Here is a 13,612-nt window from a genome sequence, read left to right as displayed (position 1 = left end):
ACCTGGGGACATCCCAAACTAGCGTCATTCCAAACCGGTGGCTCTGAATCCAGGGCTATCCCAAACCGGGGGCATTGCCCGCTCACCGCCCCACGCCCCTTCCCCGGGAGCAGGCGGGCGGAGGCTCCGCGGCTCCGCCAGGGCACCAGAGTATTTATTGTACCAGGAGAGTTTTATTCAGAGACGCTTTTTGTTTTCTAAAAGGCGACTATTTTGGGGGGTGGGCGGGTCCCCCACACCACAGTTCTATGCAATACGCGATTCCTCCAGCCAGCTTTTGTACGCGGGGCTCCGCCCCACCGCCGGCGGTTTCTATTAAAGACACGTCAAACAAGCCGGGCGTCCGTGCCAGGGGAGGTGTCCGAGGGGAAAAAGGGCTTTGTGTCCCATGGGGGGGGGTGGGGATCAGCCTGGGAGTGGGGCTCAGTGGGGTCAGTCCCGGCCGGATCTGTGACTGTCACCCTGCATAACCCGTGTTGTCACTCGGACACAGCAGCCTTGGGCATGGCAGGTTCCCTGGGGCACCCATGGGTGCTGGCAGTGACATGGACAGGACCTCCTGCTGCCCTACATCCAACAGCTGCAGCTGAGAGGGGGTGGGAGCCCCAATATGAGTGACCACCCTAAGCCTGAAGCTGTCCCATCCCATGGGACCAGGTCCACGATAGCCCACATAAAGCATCAAACCATCGTTTGATCACCCAAACCCACCCTAAGCCCCACCTCCTACAGCCCTCTGAGAGTCCCTGTCCTCAACCCACCACCCTAAATCTGGGCTGGGACCACCCCAAGCTTGGTGTTTCCCCACCCTGTGGGACAGGGACCACAACAACATGCACACAGCAAACCCCATCAGCTTATTTAACCACTAAACCCTCTTCCTACACCAAAGTGCCTCTCACAGCTGGAGTCCTAAATCTGGTGTCGGGTTGGAACCTGCCCAAAATCCAGGCTGGGACTAGCCCAGGTTAAACGCTGCCTCATCCCATGGAACCAGGACCATCACATCCCACACAAATCAAAATCCCCATCATTTTATCCCCCAACCCTCATTAAATCCCATTTCGTACAGCAAAGTGCCTTCCAAGAGCCCATGTCCTAAATCCATCAGTGGGCACAAATCCAGGGTAGGATCACCCCAAATCCAGTCCAGGACCACCCCAAATCCATGCTGGCACCACTCAGAATCCAGGCTGGGACTACTCCATGCCTGGTATTGCCCCATGCCCTGGGACCAGGACCAGGACATCCCGCACTGACCCCACCCCCCGACCCTCCTCCACCCCAAATCCTCCCCTCACATCCCCCATGACGGCCGGCCCGGTGCTGCCGGGGCAGGAAGCAAACGGCGGTGCCTCCGGGCAGTTCTCAGCGAGTGGCACACGGATTTATTGGATTTATTGATTGCTTCGGGGTGCTGGTGCCCCCCGGGTGCCCACCTGGGGCGAGGGGCACGGCGCGAGCGGGGCGGGGGCGAAGCGCTGCCATTTCCATCCTCCCTCTCGCACCGGCTGGGCGGGAATGGCTCCAAATAAAACAAATCTCTCTATAGTTTCTCTCTCTATATATATACAAATATATAATATATATATATCTCTGCCGATATATATATATATAGAATCTTCTCTCTCTGGAAAGGATAAAAGGTTAATTTGTCTGTGCATGCACGACCAAAGCCACCAACCCACAGGGACAGCGGGTGCCAAGGGACGTGCACCCCTCGCCCACCAGCACCCCGAGAGCCCGGCGGGGCCACATCCTGCACATGCCCAGGTTATTGCTGGTCAGGTCCCATCCTGCTCCGGCAAACAAGCGGTGGGGGAAGAAGCCGAAGGAACGAAATCCCACTGCAAAGCGCCGAGCTCGTTGTCACCTGGCTGGTACCCAGCGGCACCCGCCGCCCGCCGGGGCACGGAGGAGGTGGTGGCGTCACCCCAGGACGGAGGGTGCTGCGGGGTGGGGTGGGGGGAGCAGGCACCCGGTCGAAAGGCAAAGTCTGGATAAGGCGAAAAAAAATGAAATAAAGAACAGCGACCGCCCCCAAACCGGGCGCTCTGCCACCCAAAACTGGCGCGCCCGTGGCCCCTCGGTGCCGGTGGCCGGTGCTGGCCCCTGGGTGCCGCACGGATGAGCTTGGGGACAGGGACACTGTCATAGGGCTGTGCTCTCTGATTCCTCCTCCTCCTCCTCCTGCCGGGGGGTCAGGCTCGGCCCCGAGAGTCTCTGCGCTGCCTCCGGCGGGTCCCGGCACTGGGCAGCGTCGGGGGGGACGTGGAGGGAGGGGACCTCAAAACGGAGCAGACCTGCGGGAGGGCACAGTGATGGGGGACACTGCGGGAGGGGGCTCGGGGGCAGGACACCCACCGGGGCTCGCACCGTGTTAGTGCCGCCACCAGGGATGTCACCCTGCTCCATGCCACCCCACCCGAACCGGTGGTGACACCACCCCTCCCCCCCTCCAAGGGGACCCACAGGGAGAGGCTGCACGTGTGGTGACAGAGGGTCACCATGTCACCGTGTCCCTTGCTGAGAGCAGAGCAATCCCTGAGGGCACATGGCAGGGGAGCTGCACGTGTGCCAGGGGCGATGCCAGGGTGTGATGTCAGGGCTGCACCAGGGTGCAGTGCCAGAGCCACAGCACTGCTGGTGCCACTCAAAGGCAGCCCCTGGGGAGTGCCCTGCCCCACAGGGTGTCCAGGGCTCAGTGCCACCCATGCTGTCCCATGTCCTGCAGCCAGGATGGGCAACAGGGGTAGAGCCCTCTGCCCCTCCAGACCCCGTGGGGGCTCCCTGACCCCACACATGCTCAGCCCCTGTGTCCCTCGGTGTCCCTGATGTCACCTGGCCCTTCCCAAAGCTTCCCTCTGACTGCCCCTCTCCAACAGCCCCCACTGCTGCAAGGACGGGGTGCGGGGGGACGGACACACATGACACCAAAAAAGCCCAGGGACAGCGAGGTCAGAACAGCAGGAACAGCAGGAACAGCAGAGGCTCATGGGGCTTCCCAGGGACAATGCCACCTTCTTGGGGACACTGCCAGCTTCCAAGGGACATAGCCAAGTGCCCAATGACATTCCTGGGCTCATCACCACTCTCTTCGGGATAGTTTCACTTTTCCAGGGACATCAACACCTTCCTGAGAACATGGTCACCCTCATAGGGGTGTTGCCACCTTCCTGGGGACACTGCATCTGCCTGGGGACATTGCCACCTTCCTGGGGCCAGCACAACCTCTCTGTGGCCAGTTCTGCCCTGCCAGTGATACAGCCACCTTCCTGGAGACATCCCCACCTTCCTGAGGATGCTGCCACCTTACCAGTGACCCGTCCACCTTTCCGGGGACACTATCACCTTCCTGAGGACAATGCCACCCTTCTGGGGATACCAATCACCTTCCTGAGGATGCTGCCACCCTCCTGAGGACATCGTCACCTTCCCGGGGCACAGTTCTACTTTTCCAGGGACATTGCCATGCTCCTGGAGGACACTGCCACAACTGCCACCTTCCTGGGGATACCCCCACCTTCAAAGGCACACTTATGCCCTTTCCAGGGCCAGTTCCACCTTTCCAGGGATGTTGCCACCTTCCTGAGGACACCTGCCGCCTCCCCGAGGACATTGCCACCTTTATGGGAATACCACCACCTTTCTGAGGATGCTACCACCCTCCTGGGGGCATTGCCACTTTCCAGGGCACAGTTTTGCCTTTCCAGGGCCAGTTCCAGCTTTCCAGGGACATTGTCACCCTCCTGGGGGACACTGCCACCTTCCTGCGGACATCACGTCCTGCCAGGGCACAGTCCTGCCTTGCCAGGGACACTGCCACCCTCCGGGGGAAGGGGACACCCTGCCACCCTCCCCAGAGCCTCCCCACCGCCCCCGTGTGCCCCCGCCGGGGTTACCTGTGAGCGCGCCGTCCCCGGGGCCCGCGGCGTCCAGGCAGGGCAGCTCCGGGGGCTGGGAGCACCGGGGGTGGCCGGGGAGCTGCGGCGGCGGGGAGCAGCGTGGGGCGCGGCCGCGGTTTGGGAGTCGGGCGGGCCCGGGGGCGGCGGCGGCGGCGGGGGACGGCAGGAGCAGGGGGCGGCGGCGGCGGGGGCTGCCCGGGGCTCGGGCAGGGGGCCCGGGGGCCGTACGGGGAGGGGTGCTGGGGGAGTCGGGGGACAGGCTGGCGGGGAGGGCTGCCCCCGCCCGGCTCCCCCGCGGCCGCCCGAGGGGAGGATGGGCGCCAACTTCTTGGCCACTGCGGGACAGAGACACGGGAAGGGGTCAGGGTGAGGGGGTCGCACAGAGCAGGAACCCCGGAGCCCCTGGCCCGCTCCTACCTTTGCGCAGGGTGTGCGGGCTGTGCTCGGCCGGCAGGGCGGGGGCGGGGGCGGCGGCGGCCCCGGGGAGAGCTCCGGGGCTTGAAAGTGCTGGGGGCGGGGGACGGGGGACAAACGAGGGAGAGAGAGGGAAAGGAAAGGAAAAAAAGGAAAAGGAACAAGAAAAAGATATGGAAAGGAGGAGAGAGAGAAAGAGGAAGAGGAGGAGGAAGAGGAGAGAGAAAGAGAGAAAGAGAGGAAAGAGAGGAGAAAGAAGAGAAGAAAAGGAAAGAGAAAAAAGGAAAAGAAGAAAATGGAAAAGAAAAAGGTAAAGAAGAAGAGAAAGGATAAAAAGAAGGAGCAAAAGAAAAAGAAAAGGAAAAAAAGGGAGAGGAGAGGGGAGGGGAGGGGAGGGGAGGGGAAGGGAGAAGAAAGGAGAAGAAAGGAGAAGAAAGGAGAAGAAAGGAGAAGAAAGGAGAAGAAAGGAGAAGAAAGGAGAAAGGAGAAAAGAGAAAGGAGAAAATCAAAAGGGAAAGGAAAAGCAAGGAATAAAACATAAAAAAGGAGAATAATAAAAAGTAAAAATTAAATTAAAAATGAAATAAAAGGAAAATAAATCGAAAGAGAAATAAAACGCATAATGTAAAAATTAAAAATTCAAAGAATCAAAAGTAAAAGAATAAAAATAAAAGATATAATAAAAATTAAAGAATCAAAAAGTAAAACTCAAATATAATGAGAAATTAAATTGAAAAATAAAATTAATTTTAAAAATTATAAAATAAAAATAAATTAAAAAATAAATAAAATGCAAACGCGAAAAATTAGTCACAACAACAGGAAAGAAAAAAGAAAATTTAAAACAAATAGCAGAAGAAAGAAGAGGGAGAGCCGTGAGGTCCTTCCCGCACCCAGCACCCAGTGCCCCCCTCCCGCTGCCCCCCAGGGTCGTTCTCAGCCCCAGTTGCTTGTGGCCACCCCCCCCATGACCGAGGGTCCCCCCGGACAGAGGTGACACCCCCCGCCCCCCGTCGGTGTCCCCGCGGTTACCTCGGGGGGCCGAGTCCTGCGGCGCGGGCGGGCGGGCGGCTGCCCCGGGGCAGGGGGGCGCGGGGGGACCCCGCCGGGGGGGCAGAGCCACGGGGACAGGGAGGGACAGTGCCACGGGGACAACGGGGGGTAGTGCAGGGAGCAGGGATGGGGGGTGAGCAGCGAGGAGGGGGCGCGGGGAGCGGGGAGGCTGCGGCTGCAGCCCGGCCAGAGGGGCTGTGCCCAGGGAGGGGGACGGGACCAGGGGCCGGGGCACGGGGGGTCCCGCTCGTCCCCGGGGCGGGGGGCGCTGGGGCCGCCACTGCGCCAGGCAGATGCCAGGTCAGCCCTGCTGCAAATGTACAGAAGCACCATAAAAAACAGCAAAAAAAGAATAGAAAAGGGAGGAAGAAATAATAAAAGAGCAGAAGCGCTGGCGGGGAGGGCGGGGGAGCGGCAGGGGAGCCCTTGCGGTGCCGAATCCCTCTGCTCGTCCCATGGCACATCCCACCCGGGGCTGTTCCTCCCCACCCAATGTGTGCACTCCAGGGCAGAGTCCAGCTCTGCTCCCATTTTGGGGGCAAAAAAAGTGAGATTTAGGAGCTTTCTCCCATCTGACTTGTGCAAATTAAAGTCGGAGGCAGACCCTCGGCAGCCAAAGGGCTCGGGGGTCTCTTGGCTCCCTGTGGCTTTTCCCTGCATCTTCCTGGCACCTTCAACCCAAATTCTGCTACACCCAGGCAAGGGACACTGGGAAAAATCCCTGAAGGCAGCATAGTTCCCATGGGAATGGCAAGACGGGGATGTGGCGGTGGCTGCAGGGATGCTGAACATCCTCTCCTGCTGCCCTCAGGATGCTGCTCCTCTCCCAGGGATGCTGAGCATCCCCTCTTGCTGCTCCTGGGATGCTGCTCCTCTCCCAGGGATGCTGAGCATCCCCTCTTGCTGCTCCTGGGATGCTGCTCCTCTCCCAGGGATGCTGAGCATCATTCCACCCACTGCCTCCAGGATGCTGCTCCGCTCCCAGGAATGCCGAACATCTCTCCCGCGCAGTGGGGTTGTTTTATTGCCGGACTGACACACGGGGAGGGTGCCCCGGTTGGGGACACGGGGCGCCGGTGGCCTTACCTTGTCCGCTCGGTTCCCGGCGGGAAGCCGAAGCTGGTGGGAGGCGGGGAAGGCGCGGCTGAAATCTCCGGCGATTGCTCGGGAATGGGCGAGTGGGGCGTGGGGGGCAGCTCGGCGGGCGGCGCGGGGGGCTGGGCGGACGGAGGGGCGGAGGATGCCTTGCGACCCGCGGAGGTGCCTCGGCGAGCCACCCACGAGGTGTCCATCACCCGGACGCCCATGCTGGGGGCACACAGAGACAGGGGCTCGGCACCCGCCCGGCGGGAGGGCACCGCCAGCACCGCGTCGCGGCTCCTGCGAGGTGCCTGGCTCCTAAAAACGCCTCCTCCATTGGGAAACTGCTGGGAATGAACCCAGGGCAGGGTGGGACGTGCCTGTGTCTCCCAGCAGCCACCTCTCCCTTCCCCCAGCAGCGTTGTCCCAGCACCCACCCAGCACCCTCCCAGCATCCCAGCAGCTTCCCAGAACCACTGCAGAGGATACAGTACCTTTGGATTTTCCTAAGGCTGCATGGGCAGAAACACACAATTATTAGTGTGATAAATCCCCTGACACTGGGCAGTGCAGCGAGAGCCCAATGCTGGGCAAAGGAGCTGTGAGGCCCAGGGGCTTAGAGAGACTGCACAGCAGGGACCAGGCTATGCCAGTGGGAGGGACAGATTGGGACATTTTCTGGAAATGGGGACTTTTTTTTTGTGATGAGGAGAGCCCTGGGGTGTTTTCTGGAATTGATCTGGCTATTTGCAGTCCCTGGGAGGTAGCATGGGTGGGACATGCACAGGCTGGGAATGGGGAGCTCTCCCCTGGAGCAAAGCCTGCAGACCTTGGGGAGACCAGGGCACCTGTCTGCAGCACAGCACAGCCTTGGTGTCACACCACGGGCCACCCCACTCCCATCTGCAGTGGGCTGGGGGTGGGAGCCAAGCCCTGGGCTCACCTGAGCATCGTCCAGAGGCTGGTATGGACAACAGGGGGTTCTCCCACCCCAGGACCACCCAACCTCCACCAGCTCCATGTCACCCCATCTCGCAGTTGTGGCAAAGCCAGGGATGCTGAACACCTTCTCCAGGTGCCCCCCAGGATGCTGCTCCTATCTCAGGGACACTGGCAAAGCCACCACCTCCCTCTCCCCAAACCCTGGCCCTTCAGAGACCCTACCCATCCTTCTTGTAGAACTCCAGCATCATGTTGTCCGTGGCCACGCTGAGGGGCCGCCGCGCCTGGTCGTGCTGCCGGCGGTCGGCGTGGTCCATGTCCGGAGAGGGCATGGAGCTGTAGTTGGCGTTGTGGTTGACGTGCATGGGGCTGCCATAGTTGCCTGTCACGTTGAACTCAATGTCTGGGGGGTGGGAAAGGAGCAGGGAGGGATAAGAATCCTCAGTGAGGGGGTATTGGCTCCGCAGAAGCACCCAGGGGGCTCTTGGGTTGGGCTCGCTGCTGTGAGTCTTGCCAGATCCCTGCCCTGCCCCTGCCCTAGGCCAAGGCAGGCAGAGAGGGCTGGCAAAAATACATCTGGGAGCTCCCTAGGGAGAGCCAGGAGGTCCTACAGAGCCCATCCTGTCCCCAGAGCCACAGCCTACCTCCTGGGAAGAACCAGTCGGCGTGCTGGATGAGCGGCTCGATGATGCCCACGATCTGCAGCGACACGGTCGTCATCATCTCCGTCATGTTCCTGCAAGGTGGTGGGGCAGGACAGCAACCTCAGCCCCTCAGCAACCCCAGCGCAGTCCAGCCTTATTTCCAGTGGGATTTGACCCCCAGTTTTCCCCTCAGCCCCTTCCCAAGCATCCCTCTGTCCAACTCCTCACCCTTCTGCCTGTGGCCACAGGAGGTTGGGCCCCAGCACGATGGCCACGTTGCTCGGTGTCATTTTGTTCATGTCCTGGTACTCAGTCAGCTTGGCCAGGAATTTAATCACATACCTGGAGGGCAGATCCAAAGCATGACCGTGTATTTACTGATCACACCCTCTCTGTCCTCTCCCTGTGTCCTGCTGGCCCCAGGCTCACCTGATGTTGTTGTAGTTGGCTTTGGGCAGCTTCTCACAGGCGTTCCAGAGAGCCTGGAGCCGCTTCTCCTGCTCTGGGATGCTGTGAGGAGGTGGGAGAGAGTGTTATCCCCATCCCCACCCCACTCCTGGGCTTTAGACCCCTCCATCCCTGCTCAGGGGACCCTGAGAAACCCTCAGGTTGCTGCTAACCCTATATAAGTAAATTAATCCCCAAAACCTGGCAAAAAGGAGGAGGAAACCTTTTCAGTGGAGGTTGGATGCTGGGCCTCTCCCCACCTCCTGGCTCTCAGACCCCAAGGGAAACATCCCAAATGTTGTGAGCCGTGTCAGAAATGACTCACAGCCCCCAAACTACCTGTGCCACCACCTGTGTCACAGAGGAACGGGGGAGACACCCCAGACTCACTTGGAGGCCTGGATCCACTCCTCATACAGCTCAAACGTCATGAGGGGCTCCGGCAGCTCTCGCAGGTAGGACTTGAGGGCTCCTGTGGCACACAGGGGACACAGGCATTGGCACTGCGGGTGGCACTGGCTGTTGGGCACCAAGTGATTTCGCTCCTGGGCATTTTGACTCCCACCCCTCCCAGCCTTCCCACCCACCACAGCCCAGAGCACTCGCTAGTCTCCCCGGCTTGATGGAGCCTGTAGCACCCCCTGACCTCCAGCACCCACCTTGCCACCCCCACTAGTGCCTCCCAGCACCTCCTTAATTCCCTCCACCAGGCATTCTCCCAGCTCTCTCTCATTTGTCTTTGCTTAGGACATTCACAGCTCCTCGTGCTGGGAACAGGTTCCCAGTGGGAAACCAGGGTTCAACCCTGTGCCTGCTGGAGCTCCAGGCCCCCTCTGCCCATCTCCAGCCTGTCCAGGTCCCTCTGGATGGCAGCAGGGCTCTGGGGCAGCCCCAGGTTGTGCCATCTGCCAGCTCACTGCTGGTGCACCCTGCCCCATCGGCCAGGTCTTTAATTAATGGCGTTAAACAAAACCAGACCCAGTCTCAACCCCTGGACCACACCACTGGTTACTGGTATCCAACTACACCTCGTGCCACTGATCCACCCTCTGGGTGCCCACCGTGGGGGCCTGGATGGGCCACCCCCCACCCCAGCAGCCCCCCTGCCCCGAGGAGCCCCCACCTGCGATGGCATGAGGGTCAGCTGAGTACTCCTGCACGTCCACCACGCAGCAGTCCAGGGCTGCCTTCAGCTTCTTCAGCTTGGAGGCCGAGGGAGCCACTCGGAACAGACCCTTGGCAGAGGACATGGGAGAGCGTAGGACAAGCTGGTGGTGTCCCCAGAGCCCCCCCAGTTCCTCATCCCTGCCCCAGAGGCACCCACGGCCCCTTCCATCAGGCCCACCAAGGGTGCTTGGGCGTGGGACCCACCTCCTCCTGCATCCCACACTCCAGCAGCATGGTCACACACGCCTCCACGGGGAAGGCGATCTCCCGCCCGCTGACGGCCAGGTGCTCCTCCAAGGGCTTCCCAAAGGAGGGCTTCTCCATCCACGCCTCTGTGACAGGCAAAGGGGGTGACAGGATGAGGAGGATGGTGCTGGATTCAGCATCCCCTCCCTGAAAGGCTCTTGGTAGCAAAATATTCCGTTTGGGTGATGGCAAAACAACAGGACCCCGACCCTCTGTCCTGGGCGGCCCAGGAAGTGCTCTTTAAACAGAAAATCCAAACAAACTGTTTTCCAGTCATCATATGGGACATTTCAAAGGGGCTGGATAACGTTTTCCAGGGCAGGCAATGACAGGCAAACCTTTGCAATATTTCTGCCTTCTTCCATCACAGTCAGAGGCAGGAATATTTTGTGGCAATGAGAGAAAAAAACCAAATTAATCCTTCCCTGCCCCATTGCAGTGATGGCAGGATCCTGAGCTCTGTCTCATGAAGGAGATGCTCCTGGGGCCATCATATGGGTCTCACCTCAACCTCAGGCTCCCAGCCAGTGCCTACAGAGGCTGCACACCACAGAGGGACACCCCTCAGCATTGGGGCTGGCATTAGGGCAGGTGGTGGCATTCAACATCAAACCTGTAACTATGGAGTTTATCTGATTACAGCTCCCTGCTGCTGGCTGATAAATCAGTTTTTGCAGGTCTGCCAAGATTGCTTTGATTTTTCCAAGGTGTTCTCCACAGTTCCTCACTTTGAGAGGGGAGAAGGTATGGTTAACAGAGAAAAAACCCACCTTAAAGTGGACAGGATTCATTGCCAGGATCATAAAATTATGGTTTGGGTCAGAAGGAACTTAAAAGACCATCTAGTTCATCTTCCTGCCATGCACAGGGACACCTTCCACTAGCTCAGGTTGCTCCAAGCCCCGTCCAACCTGGCCTTGGACACTTCCAGGGATGGGGCAGCCACAGCTTCTCTGGGCAACCTGTGCCACAATCAGGCAGGTTCTCCCTTTCCATGAAGCTGGCTGGATCCTGCATCCCACAGCCCAGTGGGGTAGGGATGGGATGCCCTCTCCATCACCACAGCAGGTGGGATGCAGACAGGACAAGCAAAGGGAAGATGCTCAGCCACAACACTGCGGGGTCACCCCAGAGCCAGCTCTGGTGCTGGCCTGACACCGGGGCCTCGGTGTCACACACACAGGACCAGGACAGACCCCGTGGGCACTCACCCTGCTGGGCTTTGATCTGGGGCAGCACGTTCTGCAGGAGCGCCAAGGACTTGCGATGGTACTCGGCCTGCACCTCGATGAGCTGCGGGGACACAGAGCCAGCGTCACCCCCACGGCCGGGGACAGGGACGGGGGGAGCCCCGGGGGGAACGGGAGGCACTTACAGTTTGGAAATAGTTTGCATAGTCTACTTCTTTGGCCACAAAATTGTACATGTCGGCCGAGAGCTGGTCCTGCGGAGAGCAGAGGGTCAGTCACTGTCACAGGGGGTCACCAGGAGGGACCAGCTTGGTCACGCCAGGAGTGGCACAGCGTGGCACAGTGCAGCCCCCACTCGAGGTGTGCTTGGGATGTTGAGTGTATGGCAGCCCCACGGGGATTTGCTCTCTGCCAACACGCAGACACCTCCCACCTCACCCCCCAGCACCTCCTTCCAGAGCCCACAGTTTTCCAGCACCGTGGAAATGTCACGCTCGCAAAACAAAGACTTTGCCACTTCCCAGATTACTCATTTCCAAGAATCCCCTGGGATATTTTAACCAGAGGAAAACCATCCAGCCTTTAAAATACATTCCAGCTGCAACATCCAGCACCAGCAGAGTGAACATATCAGGGGCAGTTCCCATGCACTTGTTTGCTTGGAAGTTGCTGGGTATGTGGGGCTGAGATGCCCCAAGATGGGGAGACACAGCCTGAGTTTGTATTTCAAAGGATGTGGGTTCTGTTTGTGCCCCTGGAGGACAGAGCCAGGATTTGAGACACTCACACAGCTCCATCTCCTGCTCCCAACCTGCCCAATGCCACAGCACCAGGTTTGCCCAGCCCTTGGTGTTTTCTGCCCCAGGAGAATTCAAAGTCACACAAAACTTCCAGTGGGTTTTTATCACTGAATCCCACAGTCCACGACAAAGGTGCTGGCTGCAGTGTCCCCCCCTGGCTTGGACTCTTCTCCCACGCAGCATAACCAGCTGGGGAGGTCATGGCCCTGTGGGATGGCAGGGGGTGACATGGGCTTGGCACATGCCAGCACTTCCTGCAGTTGTTGGGGATTCAATTAAATTTACTTACAGAATATTAGAAATTAATTGTGTGATTACATTTGCATCACAGTGGGCCCTGCCCAAAATTTAGTGTGAGCAGGGAAGGAAATGGAGACTGGATCCACTCATGCCACCAGATAAGAGGACTCAAGGGAAAAGACCTTCAAGAACAGGCAACACAAAAGGGATGAGACGTTGGCAGAGATAAGGTGGAGGGTAAACATAAATCAAGCTTGTTACTGAGCTACACCAGACAGAAGGTAAGAACAGCTATTGTCCTGTCTGTGTGGACATGGAGAGAGAATCCAATGAGGTGTTAGAGGACCCCAGACCCAAAATCACCAGAGGACCAAGAGGTGTGAGCACAGCAAGAATGGGGACATCAACTGAATGGGTATAAAAAGACCCAGGTTTTCTTCGTTCAGGGTCCCTGGACAGCTCCACCAGATGGAGTTGTTCCCACTGCTGTACCACACAATTATTAAATTATTTTTTCCTGGAACTGAATGTCTGAGACTGTTCTGTGGGAAATCTAAAGGAGAGAAATTTGGTGACTCAGGTGGAATCCCAGGCCAGCACCTTCAGATCCTCCTGCCACCAAACATCCAACTGGCCAGCAGTGGGTGAGCTCACCTGGCACCTACAGAGTGGGAGGCACTCAAGGGTGAGTGATAAAATTCACTGAGCAGATTTGGTGAAGATACTGTGGACTTGATACCCTCTTAGTGTTGGGAAGCCTTGCAGCTTGTTTATAGTGCACAGTCTGAGCAGTGCAAGGTGCAGGGAGGTCTGAGACCCCCATGAGGTGCACATAGAAGGGGGATCTGAGTCTCCCTTAATCCACAGAAGGGTTCAAGTCCCTCTTAGTGCTTGAAAATGATGGGAAATAAATCCAGCATAGAGAAGGAAGAGAAATGTCTCTAACAGCAGGTCTCTGTGCCAGGGCTGGGTGAGCTCAGTGCTGAGCTCACTGGCTCCTGCCAGGATGGGTCCCCTGGGAATGGGGTGCTCTCCAGCTCCAGTGGGATAAGGAGGATGGGGAAAGTGGAACTGTGGATGCCCTGCTTGGCCAGTGAGCATCACCCACTGCCACTGAGCTGTGTTTGGGGATGGGGACCAGCCAAAGAAGGGTTTAGCACAGGCAGTGGGGTAAGAAAGATGAAGAGCAGGGTAAGAGGAGAGGCTGCAGGTTTTCCACAGTGTCTGGGACACCAAGGCCATTCCCCCCAGCAAGGAGTGGTCCCCCAGGAGCCCTGGGTACCCTGCAGATCTCCACTCTGTTGGCTGCCTCCTCCATCTCCTCCCTGAGAGCGTCGGCTTTGGCGCCCGAGGGTTGCAGGTTGCTGGCCAGGCCCGAGGACTTCACGGACTGCTGCCACCTGTGGAGAGGGCAGAGCTGTCACAGGGAGGGACAGGGACCAGCAGGGACTGGTGAGCACATCCCAGTAGACTTGGAGGGCAGC

At 58.7% G+C, this 13,612-nt stretch overlaps 1 protein-coding gene across 2 annotated transcripts in view; it reads right to left on the bottom strand.

Annotated features, from left to right (window-relative positions):
- Positions 1-1,361: 1,361 nt before the first annotated feature.
- ARHGAP44 (Rho GTPase activating protein 44) overlaps positions 1,362-13,612 on the bottom strand; it is a 28,543-nt gene continuing 16,292 nt past the window's right edge. Inside the window, exons 7-19 of one of the 2 annotated variants that reach the window (XM_050319092.1) lie at positions 13,411-13,528; positions 11,274-11,342; positions 11,110-11,191; positions 9,857-9,984; positions 9,609-9,720; positions 8,876-8,957; positions 8,468-8,548; positions 8,267-8,380; positions 8,039-8,130; positions 7,617-7,797; positions 6,947-6,964; positions 6,459-6,680; positions 1,362-2,303 (exon numbers count right to left, since the gene is read on the bottom strand). In XM_050319092.1, coding sequence (XP_050175049.1) covers positions 2,288-2,303; positions 6,459-6,680; positions 6,947-6,964; positions 7,617-7,797; positions 8,039-8,130; positions 8,267-8,380; positions 8,468-8,548; positions 8,876-8,957; positions 9,609-9,720; positions 9,857-9,984; positions 11,110-11,191; positions 11,274-11,342; positions 13,411-13,528 — 1,315 coding nt within the window. In that variant the 3' untranslated portion in view covers positions 1,362-2,287. Of the gene's footprint in view, positions 2,304-6,284; positions 6,681-6,946; positions 6,965-7,616; positions 7,798-8,038; positions 8,131-8,266; positions 8,381-8,467; positions 8,549-8,875; positions 8,958-9,608; positions 9,721-9,856; positions 9,985-11,109; positions 11,192-11,273; positions 11,343-13,410; positions 13,529-13,612 lie in introns of those variants that run through there. The other variant, XM_050319093.1, reaches the window with a different exon arrangement.

Source organism: Myiozetetes cayanensis, unplaced genomic scaffold (assembly GCF_022539395.1).
Source record: "Myiozetetes cayanensis isolate MyiCay16 unplaced genomic scaffold, myiCay2020 scf22, whole genome shotgun sequence".
NCBI classification, from domain to species: domain Eukaryota; kingdom Metazoa; phylum Chordata; class Aves; order Passeriformes; family Tyrannidae; genus Myiozetetes; species Myiozetetes cayanensis.
The sequence above is the reverse complement of the archived record's forward strand: the minus strand, read 5'-3'. Positions and strand labels throughout refer to the sequence as shown.